This window comes from Musca domestica, unplaced genomic scaffold (assembly GCF_030504385.1).
Source record: "Musca domestica strain aabys unplaced genomic scaffold, Musca_domestica.polishedcontigs.V.1.1 3, whole genome shotgun sequence".
Classification (NCBI taxonomy): Eukaryota; Metazoa; Arthropoda; class Insecta; order Diptera; family Muscidae; genus Musca; species Musca domestica.
Genome location: NW_026712299.1, coordinates 8245645 through 8264496, shown reverse-complemented (window position 1 = coordinate 8264496; position 18852 = coordinate 8245645). Strand labels below are relative to the sequence as shown.

General features: G+C 38.9%; 1 protein-coding gene across 1 annotated transcript; it reads right to left on the bottom strand.

Moving 5' to 3' along the window:
• Positions 1 to 3934: 3934 nt before the first annotated feature.
• On the bottom strand, positions 3935 to 16989 carry LOC101892551 (thioester-containing protein 1 allele R1). The gene is made up of 8 exons (XM_059124692.1): positions 16827 to 16989; positions 12953 to 14359; positions 10563 to 10824; positions 8423 to 8690; positions 8161 to 8344; positions 6767 to 7844; positions 6188 to 6697; positions 3935 to 4641 (listed from the first exon to the last, which is right to left on the bottom strand). Exons 1-8 carry the CDS (start codon positions 16910 to 16912, stop codon positions 4114 to 4116), a joined length of 4323 nt encoding a protein of 1440 aa, XP_058980675.1. The 5' UTR covers positions 16913 to 16989; the 3' UTR covers positions 3935 to 4113.
• Between the last annotated feature and the right edge of the window lie 1863 nt (positions 16990 to 18852).

Here is an 18852-nt window from a genome sequence, read left to right as displayed (position 1 = left end):
CAAAATACCGAATATAGGGAGGTACCGTTATATGGGGGCTATATGAAAACGTGGACCTACATGGCCCATTTACGAACTTAACCTGCCTACTGGAAAAATAAACATGTGTGCAAAATTTTAGCCATCTATCTCAATTCATTCGAAAGATAGCGTGATTACAACAGACAGACAGACAGACAGACAGACAGACAGACGGACAGACAGACAGACGGACAGACAGACGGAAATCGCTAAATCGACTTAGAGTTTTACGCTGATCAAGAATATATATACTTTGTTGGGTCTGACATGAGTATTTCGAGGAGTTACAAACGGAATGACAAAGTTAATATACCCTCCATAGTATGGTGGAGGGTATAACAAGGGAACTGATGAGGATTGGAGGTTCTTTCCGAAACCTAGGTATTCCCTGCCTCACCCCATGGTAAACATTACCATCGTTCTCCACTAACAAACAAACGTTGTTTTTATAAAAACAACAATAAAGGGATAAAGCCTGACCATTTTGCAATAACAAAATTTGCCAAATGTTTGAAGATTATGACAGGTGTTTAAAATTGAACAGGGTGACAAAATTGTCAATAATGCAGCGAATAATGAAAATAAAGTTTAAAATAGAAGACATCAGTATGGGAGTTTCGAAACTTTACATCACAAAGTAACCTAACTAGAGGGGGGAAGGTTCCCCCTCTTTCCCTTCATTTCATATTTTCAGCTTCTAAGATTCCTTGAAACCCCTTGATTTTAGGCAAATGGTGCCATCGGCATTATTACTGATAACAATACGAGGATTATTTTGGTTGGAAAATTTAACCCTCAAGCGGTCGCCAAGGCGGTCTTTTTGGTCCTTCTTTGGAAAAATGGGTGAAATTTGCTCTTAAGCGGCAACGTAGCAAATCAAAATATACTACAAAATTATTTTTCATAAAATTCTACTCTAGGTCCTGAAAGACATCAAAAGTCTCAAGTGTAACCAATTTGAAGAATTCTAGATCAAGTTTCATTGTGAATTTCTGAACAAAAGAAATGTGTATATTCAATATGAACCATTATTATACCCTACAACACTATGTGTTGGGGGTATTATAGATTTGATTCGGCCAACAATTATGTAACACCTCGAAATATTGGTTTCCCACATAGGGAAGTATATATGGATGTTCCTATCTCGTCGAGCTGAGTCGATCTACCTATGTATGGCCGTCCGCCCGTCTGTCAATTTGTAATCACTCTACAGGTCGCAAATATGGCCCGATCTTCACGAAATTTAGAATGGAGGTGGAACTAGAGCCGGAATAGAAGCCCTTTGCTTTTGAAAAAAAAACGCATTATTGACGCAGAAGTTAGCATGTGGCTAGAGCTTAGAGCTGGACCTTCCAATTAGGAGGGTCATCGGGTGATATTTAGTGGGTAAAATAGACCATAATATTTGTGTTAAATAAAAGTCAAAATTTCCTCTAAACCGCGAATATTTTTAATCCCGTCAAAATTACAATTAGACGTTTGTCTGTTCAAATCTGACCGTTACATAGATGCCGATACTAAATATATCGGATACATATAGCGAAATACAGGGTGAGATAAAAAAAAAAACTGCAACAAAGTCAAACGCCATAATTTTTACATTTTTTTTCTAAATTTAATTTAATGAAATCAAAAAATATCGGAAATAGCATCAAATATTGGAATAAGTTTAGATTTGTTCGAATTGGTTACCTTTGGCACGAATTATGGCCTTCAAACGGCCAATGAAACCGTCACACGCTGCCCGAATGTTGCTCTGCGGTATTTAGGCCCATTCCCGGCGAAGCGCTTGCTTGAGGTGATTGACACTTTGGTATTTTTTAGGGCCAATCTTGTTTTCCAAAATACTCCAGACACAATAGTCAAACGGATTGGTATCCGTAGATTTTGGTGATCATTGTGGGCTGGAAATGAAGCGAGGAACCTCATTTTGTAACCATTGTTGGGTGACGCGTGCTGAGTCATGTTGGAATGTCCAAGGTCTGCGGGCAAAATGTTTCCGTGTCCAAGGCTTTAATACACCCTCCAGAATATTTTCGCGATAATATTCGGCATTGATTCTAATGCCGCGGTCGATTAATACGAACGGAGAGGGACCATCGGCTGTTATGGCGGCCCACACCATCACCATGGCCGGCGCTTAAGATCTGGTGCCCAACGAATGTTTTCTCATCGTAGAAAACCAAATTCGGCACTTCACCACTTTCGGCCAAGCGACGCAACTGCTTAGCTCTTTCTGTTGCGGTGTAAATTCTTGCACTTTTTGGAATTTTTGCGAATGGAATTTTGTGATATGTTCAGCTCACGAGCCATTTTTCGGCCACTGCTGATTTTGCAGTCCACTTCCTTGACTTCGGGCTACGCTATCAGTATCACGGTAACGAGCGATGATACGAGACCCAAAAAATTTATTCACATTTAAATGCTGGAGTGCTCTAAGGATAGCTTTACTCGAATGTGTATTATGTCTGCAGGACTTTTGGTATTGAAAATGGGTCATGTAGGTCCACGTCTTCCTATAGCCCCATATAACGGTACCTCCCGATATTCGGTAGTTTGGTGATTTTAGCGACATTGTTTACCGGAATTATTTCAAATTTGGTATTTGAAGTTCGTAATAGATACTACAGCATAAGACAGAAAATGGGCCATGTAGATCCACGTCTTCGTATAGCCCCCATATAACGGTACCTTCCGATATTCGGTATTTTGATGATTTTAGCGACATTATTTAGAGGAACTATTTCAAATTTGGTATAGCCTATACCAGAAAATTGTCTATGCAGGTCCCAGTCTTCGTATAGTCCCCATAAAACGGTACCTCCCGATATTCGGTATTTTGATGATTTTAGCGACATTATATACCGGAATTATTTCAAATTTTGTATTTGAAGTTCGTAATGGATACTACAGCCTATGCCAGAAAATTGTCTATGCAGGTCCATGTCTTCGTATAGCCCCCATATAACGGTAGCCCCTGATATTCGGTATTTTGATGATTTTAGCGACATTATTTACCGGAATTGTTTCAAATTTTGTGTTTGAAGTTCGTAATGGATGCTACAGCCTATAACAGAAAATTATCTGTGCAGGTCCACGTTTCACAACCCCCATGGTACCTCCCTATATTCGGTATTTTGATGATTTTAGCTACATGATATACAGATTTTTTTTTCAAGTTTCGCATTTGAATATTGTAATAGCTTATGACAAAAGTTGCCTATGCAGGTCCACTTCGTCGTATTGACCCTAATATACGGCTACATTCGGTATTTTTAAGATTTTAACAGGATTATTAACGGATTTTATTTTTTTTGAAAATTGCCAAATTTGTACCAAATGCCGGAAGGTATACAAAGTTCGGTCCGGCCGAACTTACAGCTTGTTTACTTGTTTCATCTCACCCTGTAGTGTCAACTATAATTTGGCATATATTTTGTGGGCTACAAAGATGGGGCCTTTTTCGACTGTTGGGAGATTTTATAAAAAAAATCGATCAGGCCACTTGTTGGATATGAGTATTCATTAGCTTTCAAATGATACCAATGTTGTCCACCGAGTCTAACATTTGGAACTTTTGAACCTGAATTTTGGGTCACATATCCGGATATGCGGGTCTGCACCCAAGGAAAAAATACCTTCCCGGAATTAGGGTAAAAATAACTACCTCTGGAATAAACTGAAAATCGAGAGTATTTACTAAATTAAAGTTGTTTCCGATCACCAGACCATTCCTGATATCATAACATCATGGGCCAAAACCGAATTTTTTCTCAGTTATCCAATTTTTTTTTTAAATTACCCGAATTTTAGAGCTCTTGAAAATTAAATTAATCACACAGATTAAGCCTAAAATTGAAAAATCGACCAGCCAGCTGCTTCCTAGTGTCACCATGTCAAATAAAACAAATAACTTGGAATTGTTGTTTTTATTGTATATATTTAGATAAATATAGATCATATATTTGAAACAAAGAAATGGCACGTGCCAATTGATCGCTCCATCTGTTGGTCATTACTTTGTTCGGTTACTCTCTCTCTCTCTCTCTCTGTCTCTATTTCACAATTTCGTTTTGATTATTGGGATCTCTACTCCACCGAGAGGGCATTCTTAATATCGTAAAAAATCATTGCTCTCTTTGTGATATCGTAATAATCATAGATGGTAATGACAGCCGGTTGCAGTTTCTCAACCTGATGATATCTATCAGCCGTGGTAGTCAAACATTGACGTTGTCCCCTCGCCAGGGAATCGAAATAGACACGAATCATGGTATTCTCGTTGAGGCCATTAACATTTTGTATTCGTTCCACATCCAAGAGTTTTTCCAAAACGTTTTCATGTATTTTATAGCCGGATGGTAAGTGGATATCCATAACAGCCATATTTGATGCGATACCATCTTCTTCTTCTTCTCCTTCAATATCGAGGGGAGTGTATTCGGCACAAATAGTCATCTGTAAATAGTCCTTTGAGTCATCGCTACGAAGTTCATAGGTCAGGTTAAAACCAGTATTTTCCTCCGCACTCATAACGTTGTAGCGATATGTGAACTGCAGGAGACCACTACCCGCGCCTTGGGCGGACACAGATAATTTTCGAGTTTCTTTCGGCAACTGCAGAGAATATAAAAAAGTTGAAATAAATTTTAGTATAGAACAAGTAAAAAAGCAGCCAAGTTCGGCTGGACCGATCTTTTAATATCCTCCACCATTTGGAAGGAACTTGAAAAATTTCAAAAAAATTCCGAAAAGTACCACTTAAATGAAAACCGTTATATGGGGACTACACGAATATCGGGAGTACCGTTATATGGGGGCTATACGAAGACGTGGACCTGCACTGACAATTTTCTGTCACAGGCTGTAGTACCTATTACGAACTTCAAATACAACATTTGAGACAATTCCGGTACATAATGTCGCTAAAATCGTCAAAATACCGAATATCGGGAGGTACCGTTATATCGGGGGCTATACGAAGACGTGGGCCTGGATGCAGAAATTTTTGTGATAGGCTGTAGTACCCGTTACGAACTTCAAATACCAAATTTGGAACAATTCCGATAAATAATGTCGCTAAAATCATCAAAATACCGAATATCGGGAGGTACCGTTATATGGGGGCTATACGAAGACGTGAACCTACATGATCCATTTTCTTTCTTAGGCTGTAGTATCCATTACGAACTTCAAATACGAAATTTGAAACGATTCCGGTAAATACAGTCGCTAAAATCATCAAAATACCGAATATCGGGAGGTACCATTATATAGGGGCTATACGAAGACGTGGCCCTACCTGGCTCATTTTCTGTCTTATGCTGTAGTATCCATTACGAACTTCAAATACCAAATTTGAAGTAGTTCCGGTAAATAATGTCGCTAAAATCATCAAAATACCGAATATCGGGAGGTACCTTTATATTGGGGCTATACGAAGACGTGGACCTACTTGACCCATTTTCTGTCATAGTCTGTAGTATTCATTACGAACTTCAAGTACGAAATTTGAAATAGTTCCGGTGAATAATGTCGCTAAAATCATCAAAAAATCGAATATCGGGAGGTACCGTTATATGGGGGCTATGCGAAGACGTGGACCTACCTGGCTCATTTTCTGTCTTATGCTGTAGTATCTATTACGAACTTCAAATACCAAATTTGAAGTAGTTCCGGTAAATAATGTCGCTAAAATCATCAAAATACCGAAAATCGGAAGGTACCGTTATATGGGGGCTATACGAAGACGTGGGCCTGGATGCAAAAATGTTTGTCATAGGCTGTAGTACCCATTACGAACTTCAAATACGTAATTTGAAACGATTTTGGTAAATAATGTCGCTAAAATCATCAAAATATCGAATATCGGGGGGTACCGTTATATGGGGGCTATACGAAAACGTGTACCGACATGGACCGTTTTCGAACTTAACCTGCCTATTGGTAAACTATGCATGTATGCAAAATTTTAGCCTTCCTTCTCAATTCGTTCGAAAGATAGCGTGATTACAACAGACATACGGACATCGCTAGATCGTCTTAGAAATTTACGCTGATCCACAAAGTTCATATACCATTCATGGTGGAGGGTATAAAAATCCTAAAAATATGCTTGCCCAAGGCCACCTTCTTATTTCGACCATGAAAAAACGTGGCTTACCTCAAATGATTTCAAATGAATATCGTCTTCGCCATTAATCTGAAATGAGTTCTGGCTGACCAATGTTTCGGCTTGATTTCTGGCTTCGAATTGAATATTGATGTTATCCTTGGCGGCGGTATTATATTTCTGGGCAAATTTAACTAAGGACTCCAGCGTAGTGACAGCGCCGGCGGCATAACCTCCTTGATTATTGTCACGATTTATCAAAAACTTGACAATGGCCAGTAATCGATTATCATCAGCCGAAGTTACCGATGTTTCCAATAATATTTGCAGGTAATAGGCCATAGTTTCCAAATCGTCCCTCTCATGTCTTAGGTTTAAGGTGGACCAATATGTCCATAGAAAATCTAAATGTTCCAACGATCGGGTTAATGAAGGATGATTGACTTTATGAAATACCAGCGATGTCAGAGCCAGGCTAGAATTATCGGGTATGTCGTGGGAGTTGTGTGCCAAATACTGGACACCTTTGCTGATTTGTTGTCTATACCGTGTCCTGTAGTCCTGAAAGCAAAAACAAAAAATCGTCACAAAATTTCGATGTTTTTTTTTTATAAAACTAAACCAATCTACCTTATCTTCGAGGAAGGCCAGCAGGACATGGGCTGTAGTTTCGATCATACCTTCACTTCCATCGAAATTGTATCCACTTCGAGCAATGCCCCCATTGGCAGTTTGCATGTCAGCCAAATATTCCAAGGCCTTATCAATGATTTTCCGATCGATGGTTATGTACTTTTGAGCCTGGATAAAGGATCGAGCAACCTGAGCTGTCACGCGATTGTCCGTTTGATCGCGACAGTAATAACGACTAAATCGGCAGTAGCCACCATTGGCAAGTTTATAACTTAGCTGCCGCTGATAGGCAGTTTCCATGTTACTTTTAATACTCTCCTTGAGCTGGGGCCTTTCCAACTGCATGATTTCCAGATATTGCAAAATCAGAAGATTCCGAGTGAATACCATAATATTGTCTTCCGCTCCACCACCAAAAAATGGCATTTTTTCCGTGTTCTCAAAATTTTCCAGGGCTGGACCCACAATATCACCAACCGCAATTAATTCCAAATATTCCGAATCACCCACTGCATTTGAGGGTATTTGGGCTTCAAAAGTGTGGCTCAAAGACTCCGATTGCTTTGAATTCAAAAACCGAACCTCTTTCTTATATTGAGTTATACCCTCAGGTTCGACCTTGAGTTTTTGTTGTATTGCATCACCCGCCAACGGACTGATGGCTTTCAATGTCAATGTTATTTCACCCACTACCTTTGGATAGATCCTAAATGAAACACTGGCCTCCGAATTTGATTTCACCTCCAGCTGATGACTTAGTCTTGGCTCCGTCATAATCTCACCCTGAGCATTGACGAAATCGAACTCATCATGGGAATTTTCCAAACTTACTTCAGCCTCGACATCCACGTTCATATTGTTAAACACCACTGCAGGTATTTGGAGAATTTCACCGCGTTTCACGGCATAGGGAAGGCTTGTGGTCACAAAGAAGCGATGGGAGACGGTTATGTTGATGGGCTTCTCGGTGATACCAAATCCTGTTTTTTCGTTCAGAGAAAATCCGCTGATAATCCATGAGGTCATGGTGTCCGGTATGGTTTTGGTAAAATTCGCCCAGCCATTGGAATCGGTGCTAAAATGGAAACAAATTGAAAATTACAGTCCCAGTATTTATAAGGAGAGAGAGAGAGAGAGGGAGAGAGAGAGAGAGAGAGAGAGGGAGAGAGATCTTAAACGAAGAAGGAAGCGGAAAACAGCCTAAGAACACCACATTTATTGTAAACCTCGAAGAGGCGGAACCTTCAAAGCTTTCATCTATGTGGCTTCAATTTAACGTTCTACTTCCTCAATCATCAGAGTTCTGAAGGAGTTCCTAAATATATACCGGTACTATACTCCATCTCCAGAGGACCTGTGACTGCCTCCATAGGACACGCGAAAAAAAGAACTTAAACAACTCACCTTTCAATATCATCGAAAATCCATGTCTCCACAAAGTGTTTACGAACAATTGGTTCGGTGCTCCGTATGAAGCACCTGTTGCTCTGTGTGCAGAATACGACATACTAGCTGGAGCACTGGCAGTCATACCAACAGGGTAATAGTGTTGCCGTTCTGCATAGTGATTGACAACTGTAAAATTGAAACTTGTCTTAGAATTTGTTTGTCCTCTCCTACCTTTTTGCCTGCTTCTATATTCGAGGAACTTACCCGTATGTTGATAACAACCATTTGTTATTGTCACAAAACCCGAATCTTTACCCGGATACATATTATGACGGCCATTGCTGTTCGGAGACTGTGATTGAAATTTGTCCAAATCTTTGAAAATTTCCTTCCCATTTAGATCATTGTCCGATTTCATTAGCAAAACACTCTGATCAACGGCCAGCAGACCCACATAGGAATCTGGGTCGGTTTTTATGTTCAAAGTGATCTCATCGCTGGCATTTGCTGCTAAGGGACTATCGATTAACAACTATCAAAAAAAAAAAAAGAAAAAACAAAATAGTTGTAAGTTCGGTTCAGCTGAACTTGGAATACTCTCCAACGTTAAGAGCAAATTTAACAATTTTCAAAAAAATTGAAATAAAATCCTTTAAAAATACTGTTAAAATCTTAAAAATACCGAATGTAGCTGAATGCATTAGGTTCTATACGACGACGTGGATCTGCATAGGCAACTTTTGTCATAAGGCATTACAATTTTCAAATGCGAAACTTGAAAAATTCGGTCAATAATGTCACTAAGATCATCAAAATACCAAATATAGGAAGGAACCGTTATATGGGGGGGCTATACGAAGACGTGGGCCTGCACAGACAATTTTCTGCCTTGGGCTGTAGTATCCATTACGAACTTTAAATACGAAATTTGGAACAATTACGAAAAATAATGTCGCTAAAAACATCAAAATACCGAATATCGGGAGGTACCGTTATATGCGGGCTATAATAAGACGTGGACCTGCACAAACAATTTTCTGTCTCAGGCTGTAGTATCCATTACGAACTTCAAATACCAAGTTTGAAACAATTCCGGTGAAACATATCGTTCAAATCATGAAAATACCGAGTATCTGGAGGTACAGTTTTATGGGGGCTATATGAAGACGTGGACCTGCACAAACAATTTTCTGTCTTAGGCTGTAGTATCCACAACGAACTTCAACTCTCAAATTTGAAACAATTCCGGTGAATAATATCGCTTAAATCACCAAAATACCGAAAATAGGGAGGTACCGTTCTATGAGGGCTATACGAAGACGTGGACGTGCACAGACAATTTTCTGTCTTAGTTTGCAGTATCCACTACGAACTGCAAATACTAAATTTGAACCATTTCCGGTCAAAAATGTCGCTTAAATCACCAAAATACCGAAAATAGGGAGGTACCGTTATATGGGGGCTATACGAAGACGTGGACATGCACAGACAATTTTCGGTCATAGGCTGTAGTATCAATTACGAACTGCAAATACCAAATTTGAAACAATTCCGGTGAATAATGTCGCTAAAATCAGCAAAATACCAAATGTCGGAATGAACCGTTATATGGGGGCTATACGAAGACGTGGGCCTGCATAAAAAAAATTATGGTATAGGCTGTAGCATCCGTTACGAACTTCAAATTCAAAATTTGAAACAATTCCGGTGAATAATGGCCCTAAAATCATATGGGGGCCATACGAAGACGGGAACATGTCTTAGGCTGTAGTATCCATTACGAACTGTAAATTCCAAATTTGAAACAATTCCATTGAATAATGTCCCTAAAATCATCAAAATACCGAATATCGGGAAATTTCGTTATATGGGTGCTATACGAACACGTGGACCTGCCTTAGGCTGTAGTATCCATTGCGAACTTCAATTACCAAGTTTGAAACTATTCCGTATAATAACGTCTCTTAAATCATCAAAATACCGAATATAGGGAGGTACCGTTCTATGGGGGTTATACGAAGACGTGGATCTGCATAGACAATTTTCTGTCTTAGGATGTAGGAGCCATTACGAAGTTCAAAAACCAAATTTATAGCATTTCCGGTGAATACTGTCGCTTAAATCACCAAAATACCGAAAATAGGAAAGAACCGTTATATTCGTTCGGAAGCTAGAGTGATTTCCACAGACGGACAGACGGACGGAGGACATCGCTAAATCGACATAGAATTTTATGCTGATCAAGAATATATATACTTTGTGGGGTCTAAAATGTATATTTCGAGGTGTTACAAACGGACTGACACACTTTAAATACCCTCCATACCATGGTGTAGGGTACAAAAAATGGAAATAAAAAGAAGATTTCCGAGTCTGACGAATTATTAATTAACACCAAACCTACCTGATTCCTAAATGTTCCCGGCACCTTGAGAGTCATTGTGCTCGATTTCATTTCACCATCATCGATCAAATATGCAAATATTTTTACTTCGGGCGCCATTTCAAATGTTGGCTGAATCTTCAGCTCGTACGATTTCCTACCGCCGCCAACGGTTACCACATCATGTTGGACTATTTTACCGCGGGACATTATGGTATAACAGAAATATGGCAGGGGGTCATCTGATGCAATGTCGAGAACGATTTCTTCACCAAGTTTGAGACTGTTAAAGAGAAAGAGAGTGAGAGAGAGAACGGGAGAGAGAGAGGAATATGAGATAACACTTCTAAATGTTCTATAGTTCTGATACGAGTTATAAGATATTGATTGATTACACTGTGCGACATAATTCAATTATTTCAATAATTACTGGAGAAATTCAGCAGCTTTTGATAGAAGACGAAGGCACGTGTTTCGGCATTTTGAAAAATTTTTTGAAAGTAATCGAAACAGAGGGGGAGGGGGGGGGTGGGCAAGTTGCTACACACCTTTGACACTTATGCCCTTTTTATACTCTCCACCAAAGTATAAAGGGTATGTCATTCCGTTTGTAACACCCCGAAAATTTACATTTCAGATCCCAGAAAGTATATATTCTTGATCAGCATAAAATTCTATGTCGATTTAGCGATGTCCGTCCGTCTCTCCGTCTGTGGAAATCACTTTAGCTTCAGAACGAAATGAAGTAGGTTGATAATAATTTACTCAAATGTGTATTATGTCTGCAGGACTTTTGGTATTGAAAATGGGCCATGTAGGTCCACGTCTTCGTATAGCCCCCATATAACGGTACCTCCCGATATGCGATATTTTGATGATTTTAGCGCCATTATTCACCGGAATTGTTTCAAAACTGGAATTTAAAGTTCGTAATAGCAACTACGACTTAAGACAGAAAATGGACCATGTAGGTCCACGACTAAGTATTGCGCTCATATAACGGTACCTCCCGATATTGGGTATTTTGATGATTTTAGCGACATTATTTACCGGAATCCTTTCAAATTTGGTATTTGATGATCGTTATGGGTTCTAAGTCCTATGACAGAAAATTGTCTATGCCGGTCCAGGTCTTCGTATAGCCCTCTTCATATAGCCATTGAAATTCCAAAAAGTGCAAGAACTTACATGCCAACAGAAAGAAAATAGACTCAAAAGAGTTGCTTCGCCTGGCCGAAAGTGGTGAACTGCCGAATTTGGTTTTCTCCGATGAGAAAACATTCGTTGTCTAGCAGAACAGTTTGTTAACAAACAAAATTATCGTGTTTACCTGACAAAGAGGTCAGCTAAAAATGTGCACCTTTGGTTGGCCATCAGAACTCAAGCCCCGGCCATGGTGATGGTGTGGGCCGCCATAACAGCCGATGGTCGCTCGACCGTGGCATCAGAATAAATGCCGAACATTATCGCGAAAATATTCTGGAGGGTGTATTAAAGCCTTGGGAACGCAACCATTTTGCCTGCAGAATTTGGACATTTCAGTAGGACTCAGCACCATCGCCCTCAGCACGCGCCACCCAAGAATGGTTACAAAATGAGGTTCCTCGCTTCATTTCCAGCCGACAATGGCCACCGAAATCTCCAGATACCAATCCGTTGTAGTATTTTGGAAAGCAATTTGGGCACTAAAAATACCAAGCAAGCTCTTTGCCGGAAATAGGCAAAAATACCGCAGAGCAAAATTTGAGCAGCTTGTGGCGGTTTCATTGGCCCTTTGAAGGCCATAATACGTGCACAACGTGGCCAATTCGAACAAATCTAAAATTATTCTAAAATTTTATCCTATTTCCGACATTTTTTGCTTTCATTCAAAAAACTTTAAAAAATCTGTAAAAATTATGGCGTTTGACTTTGTTGCAGTTTTTTTATCTCACCCTGTATTCTCCCGGAAATTTCGTATTTGAATATTGTAATAGCCTATGACAAAAGTTGCCGATGCAAGTTCATGTCTTCGTAGGTAGTCGGTAGTTTTATGATTTTAGCAGAAAATTATTTTTTTTTTTTGGAAAATTTCCAAATTATTACCAAATGGTGGAGGATATTCAAAGTTCGGTCCGGCCGAACTTACTGTTTGTTTCATTTATAAATGTTTGTTATTTTTCAAAATTAATTAAAAAAGTATCCAAAAAAATATGGGTTTCAGAAATGTAGAATTGTGTAAATGTTGTGGAGAAACGGTTTAAGGTTACTTTGCGATCTAAGCTTTCAAAACGTCGAAACAGGTGTCTTCAGTTTTTAACGCTACTTTCATAACTACTACTACTACTACTATTTGTTCCTGCAATAATTGAGCAAAAATTAAATTCTGTCGTTTGAAATAAAAATAGAGCTTAAATAGCAGTCGTACTTACTTATTTGTGCGGGAGGATACTTTTAGTGGCCCCACGGCAGATCTAACCGTGGTCACATGACCAGGTGCTGAATGCTTTGGTTTCTCCTTTACATCCCACGCATTGGGTTCCACAACAGCAAAACCGCCAATGGCTTGGGTTTTTTCTTCATACATTATGGCAGCCGTATAATAAGTGGGTCGGGTGAAATTTAATTTAAATATGGCCAGACCATTTCGATCTACATCTGCTTCGAAAATTAGGGTTTGAAATTGATTATAACGATAGTTGTCGGGTTGATAGTCTAATAGCAGTTTAGCAGTACACCGGGCATTGGTGATCGGTTGGCCGTTGAGCTTTTTAATGATAGCTCGAATCTCAAAGGGTTTATTGGCCACATAGCTAGTCTCCAGTTGGGGAACATCGATGCTATAACGGGCAACATCAAGTTCAATTGTTGTGGTGCTATTCTGTTGCAATCCCGTATGCTGTTCGGTAACTATGGCCAATAGGTTTAATACGGGTTGATACTGTTCCAAAATAATATCCTGCATGAAATGGAATTCCGTCACAGCCTTGCCATTGACTAAATCCATATGTTTTTCGGCCTTGGGCCATCCACCGTTATTTCCATGATAGCCGGCAAAGTAGGCGGTGACACTCACATGGCCATTAACCGGTCGGCCATGAACATATTTTGAACGTATCGTAATCTTGAAACTACGATCTAAAATGGCCACCTTTTTATCGCTTTCAATGGCCACACTGAATTTGGGCAACACATATCGGGCAACTTCAAAGTGCTTTGTGCTCTTTGCCTTTGGTAGGATATTGGGGTTGGGATGTCTTGAAAAACCGGGGTACATTGGAACTTGCGGTTGATCTCGTGGCTCTTCGACATCTAAAATTTCAATAGACCATTTCCCTAGCATTGTGTGCTCCGATAATTGCAGCTTTCCCTTATGAACACCCTTGGAGAATTCCAAATTTTTGATTTTCTTTATTCGATTTCCCTCACTGTCTTTTATCACCAATGTTAGCGGTTCGAAAAATCTGGCAGGTTTTGCACCAGCATCCAAGGCTATAATACGATATTGTACTAAATCTCCTGGTCTATACAAGGCCTTATCCGTTTGAATGTAAACATTGATGGAGTAGGGTTCGAAAATCAAAGTGGCATTTCGTCTGAAGATCAGGCCCTGAAGACCCTCGGTCTGTAGCTCATAGATGCCTTCCCTCAATTTGGGCACCTCAAAGTCAACCAGTTGTGATCCCATGACCGGAATTTCAATCGTCTTGGTTTCATTGTACGATGGACCAGATATTCCGATTTTTATCCGTGCCGTTTCGTAGGTATCGAAAGCTGCAACCGCTACACGGTATTCAGTAGCGGATTGTATGGTACCGGGTGCTACTATTGTATAGTATCTGATGGGGGGGAAATAGAGATAACAAATAATTTTAAAGTTAGATGATTTGAATCCTGACATTTGTGACTTCGGTTTAGATTTGGATATAGCTCCCATATATACTTTTGGCCGATTTTAGGTATTTAATGCACCAAACACTCTAAATCTGTCAAATTTCAGTGAAATTTGAAATATGTGACTGAATCTAGAATCTTGAAATTTTTGGTAAGGTTCACTCTTGGTCCGAAGGGGTCAAATAGGGCTGGGTTTTTGGAAATTCGTACGGAAAGTACAAAAAGGTCCTAAATATGGTATCCTTTTGTATTTTAGAAAGCAGTAGAGTTGGAATTTGGAACAAGGGTCACTGATGTAGTGTATGATAGGTGCACAAATCGATTTTTGAAAACTTGCACCATAAATGTACGAAAAGTACTAAAATGTGTACGGAAATTTGGAATGAGAATCAAGGTTGAGGAGTTAAGTCGATGAAAGGTGGTAGTTTTGAAAGTGTTGTACTCATGTATACGAAAAGAACTAAACTGTACTAAATTTAGTACAATTTGAATTTGGAGCAACGGCTGGGTTTTTAGAAATTCGTACTAGAACGGTACGACAAGTACTAAAATGTACCACATTTGGTACCATTTCGTATCATGTGAACGGTACTGAAATTTGGAATGAGAAATGAGGTAGTTTTTGAAGTGTGTACGAAAAGTACTAAACGGTACTAAATTTAGTACAATTTAAATTTAGCAGGTTGAATGGAGCTGAAATCCTAAAGTTTAAAATTACCATTACCATGGCCAAGTGTAGGATTGATGGACTGGGCTATGTAGGAAGTTTTGGAAATTCGTACCTAGGGGTACTAAATGTTACTAAATTTGATACAACTAAAATGTTGGCAGAACCGGTCGAGTTGGAATTCTGATATTTGAAAATAAGATATCTATTGGACGGTATGATGTAGGTAGCTATGGAAATTTGTACTTATGTATACTTAATGGTACTAAATTTGGTACAATTTAGATTTGGGTGGCCGGTATCCTGAAATTTGGATATTAGGTTACTGTCGTAGTGTAGGATTGGGATATGGAGTTAGTTTTAGCAAATTGTACTAATCTGTACCAAATTTGGTACAATTTGGATTTGAATGGACCAATAGAGCTTTAATTCTGAAATTTGATTTGAAAATTAGTATCCCATTTTGCACGGTTTGGTCAAACATGGAGCGGTGATTCGGAAATATGTACATACCACAAAAAAAAAACAACTAAAAAAGCTGTAAGTTCGCCTGTGCCGAACTTTGACTACCCTCCACCATTTGGAACGAATTTATATTCTTGATCAAATTTGGTATTTGATGTTAGTAATGGATGTTACAGCCTATGACAGGAAATTGTCTAGGCTGGTCCAGGTCTTCGTATAGCTTCTATATAACGGTACCTCCCTGTATTCGGTATTTTGATTATTTTAGTGACATTAATCATCAGAATTGTTTCAAATTTGGTATTTGAAGTTTGAATTGGATACTACAGCCTGAGACAGAAAATTGCCTGTGCAGGTCCACGTCTTCGTATAGCCTCCATATAACGGCACCTCTCCATATTCGGTACTTTGACGATTTTAGCGACATTATTCATCGGAATTGTTTCAAATTTGGCATTTGATGTTCGTAATGGATACTACAACCTATGACAGAAAATTGTCTGTGCAGATCCACGTTTTGGTATAGCCCCCATATAGCTATACCTTCCGATGTTCGGTATTTTGATGTTTTTAGCGACATTATTCACCGGAATTGTTTCAAATTTGGTATTTAAAGTTCGTAATGGATACTACAGCCTGAGGCAGAAAATTGCCTGTGCAGGTCCACGTCTTCGTATAGCCTCCATATAACGGTACCTCCCGATATTCCGTATTTGGATGATTTTAGCGACATTATTCACCGGAATTGTTTCAAATTTGGTATTTGAAGTTCGTAAAGGATACTACAGAAAATTGTCTGTGAAGGTCTACGTCTTCGTATAGCCCCTATATAGCGATACCTCCCGATATTCGGTATTTTGAGGATTCTAGCGACAATATTCTTCGGAATTGTTTCAAATTTGGAATTTAAAGTTCGTAATGGATACTACAGCCTATGACAGAAAACTGCACATAGAGTTCCACGTCTTTCTATAGCCCCCGCATAACGATACCTCCAGATATTCGGTATTCTGATCAAAACTTGCCCATGTATGTTCTTGTCGTCCTATAGACCCTAATATAACGGCTACATTCGGTACATGTAAGATTTAAACGGATTTTTTAACAGATTTTTTTTTTTTTTTTTTTTTGAAAATTGCCAAATTTGTTCCAAGTAGTCGAGGGTATTCAAAGTTCGGCCCGACCGAACTTACAGCTTTTTACGTGTTTTTTGTACAAAATATTCCCGTATATAACACTCTCCCTGCCTTCCTGCGCAAGAAATTCCATTTAAAACTTACCCATTTGCTTGGACGCCACCAACTAGAATTTGTAGCAGTACTAAAATGAAACAAAACATTTGTTCCATTTTTTTAAATTCCGCCATCGCATCACTTTCACTTTTGATTTTTATTTATTATTTATTTTTTTTTTTTTGTACTGAACTTATTCCCTTAACGTCTTGTTTGCAACTGAATAAAAAGATTTGCTACAATCTCCCAATTTTTTGGTTTTTCGTTTTCATTAGAAAAAATTTATTTTAGATGACATTTTTTGATAACGATTGGCATCTAGAGGTCAAAATTATAATCGAGTTTTTTTTTTCTAAGATTTCTATGTATGCAGGTGACCGATGTTACAGTGTCTTGAGATCGCATAATTTTTTAGAGAATTTTACCATCAGCCATTGTTTGATTATTTAAATATAAGGGTGAGATGCAAAAACTGCAACCAATTTCAGACTGCTGTCATTTCTAAGCCACTCGTCCGACAGTTGTTATAACTATCCCAGTGACAGCTCATTATATTCTTTACATGCGTACAAAAGCATTTTGTTGAAAATTTTCCAGAAAATAAGTTATTCGTGATGGAATTCAAGTGTGATAGTGTGATTTCTTTATATTTGGCTGGAAAACCACAAGTGGCTATCGTCGGAGCACTCCAGCATTTATATGTGGATAAATATTTTGTGTCTCGTAACCAAACAAAATTATCGTGTTTACTTGCCAAAGAGGTCAGCAGAAAAAGTGCACCTTCGGTTGGCCACCAGAACTCAAGTGCCGGCCATGGTGGCGGTGTGGGCGGCCAGAACATCCGATGGTCGCTCTCCGCTCGTATTAATCGACCGCGGCATCAGAATAAATGCCAAATATCGCGAAAATATTCTGGGCACGCAAACATTTTGGCCGCAGACCTTGGACATTCTAACAGGACAAGAATGAGGTCCCTCGCTTCATTTCCAGCGCACAATGGCAACCGAACTCTCCGTATACCAATCCGTTGGACTATTGTGTATTTTGGAAAGCAAGGTTGGCACTAAAAAAATACCAAAGTGACAATCACCTCAAGCAAGCACTTCGAAGGGAATGGGCCAAAATATCGCAGAGCAACATTCTGGCAGCGTTTGACGGTTCCATTGGCCGTTTGAAGGCCATAATTCCTGCCAAAGGAGAACAATTCGTACAAATCTAAACTTATCCTAAAATTTGATGCTATTTCCGACATTCTTTGAAATTTAAAAAAAAAAAAAAAACAAGTAAAAAAGCAGTTAGTTCGGCCGGGCCGAACTTTGAATACCTTCCACCATTTGGAAAGAATTAAAAAATATTCAAAAAAAAAAAAAAATAAATAAATAAATAAAATCTATTGAAAATTCTGTTAAAATCTTTAAAATACCTTACATCGGAAGGTGCCGATATATGGGGGGACATACGCTATTGTGGACCTATTTAGACAAATCTATGTCTGGGGGTAAAGTACTCACAAGGAACTCCTTGTGTGGATTTTCAGATAATTCCATTGGGAAATATGGCTAAAATCATCAAAATCCCGAATATCGGGGGTACCCTTATATGGGGGATATACGATATTGTGGACCTATATAGAAAAATACCTTTCAGGGGTTAAAGTGCTCACAAAGAAATCCTTGTGTGGATTTTCAGAGAATACCATTGGAATATATAGCTAAAATCATCAAAATACCGAATATCAGAGGCTACCGCTATATGGGGGATATACGATATCGTGGACCTATACAGACAACTCTCTTTGAGGGAGTAAAGTTCTCACAAAGAACTCCTTGTGTGGATTATCAGACAATTCCGTTGAAAAATGTGGGTAAAATCATAAAAATACCGAATATCGGGGAGTACCGTTATTAAGGGCTATACGATATCGCGGACCTATATAGATAATTCTCTGTCGAGGTATAAAGTACCCACAAGGAACTCCTTGTGTGGATTTTCAGACAATTCCGATAAAAAATGTGAGTAAAATCAACAAAATACCGAATATCGGGGGGTACCGTTATATGGGGAATTTACGATA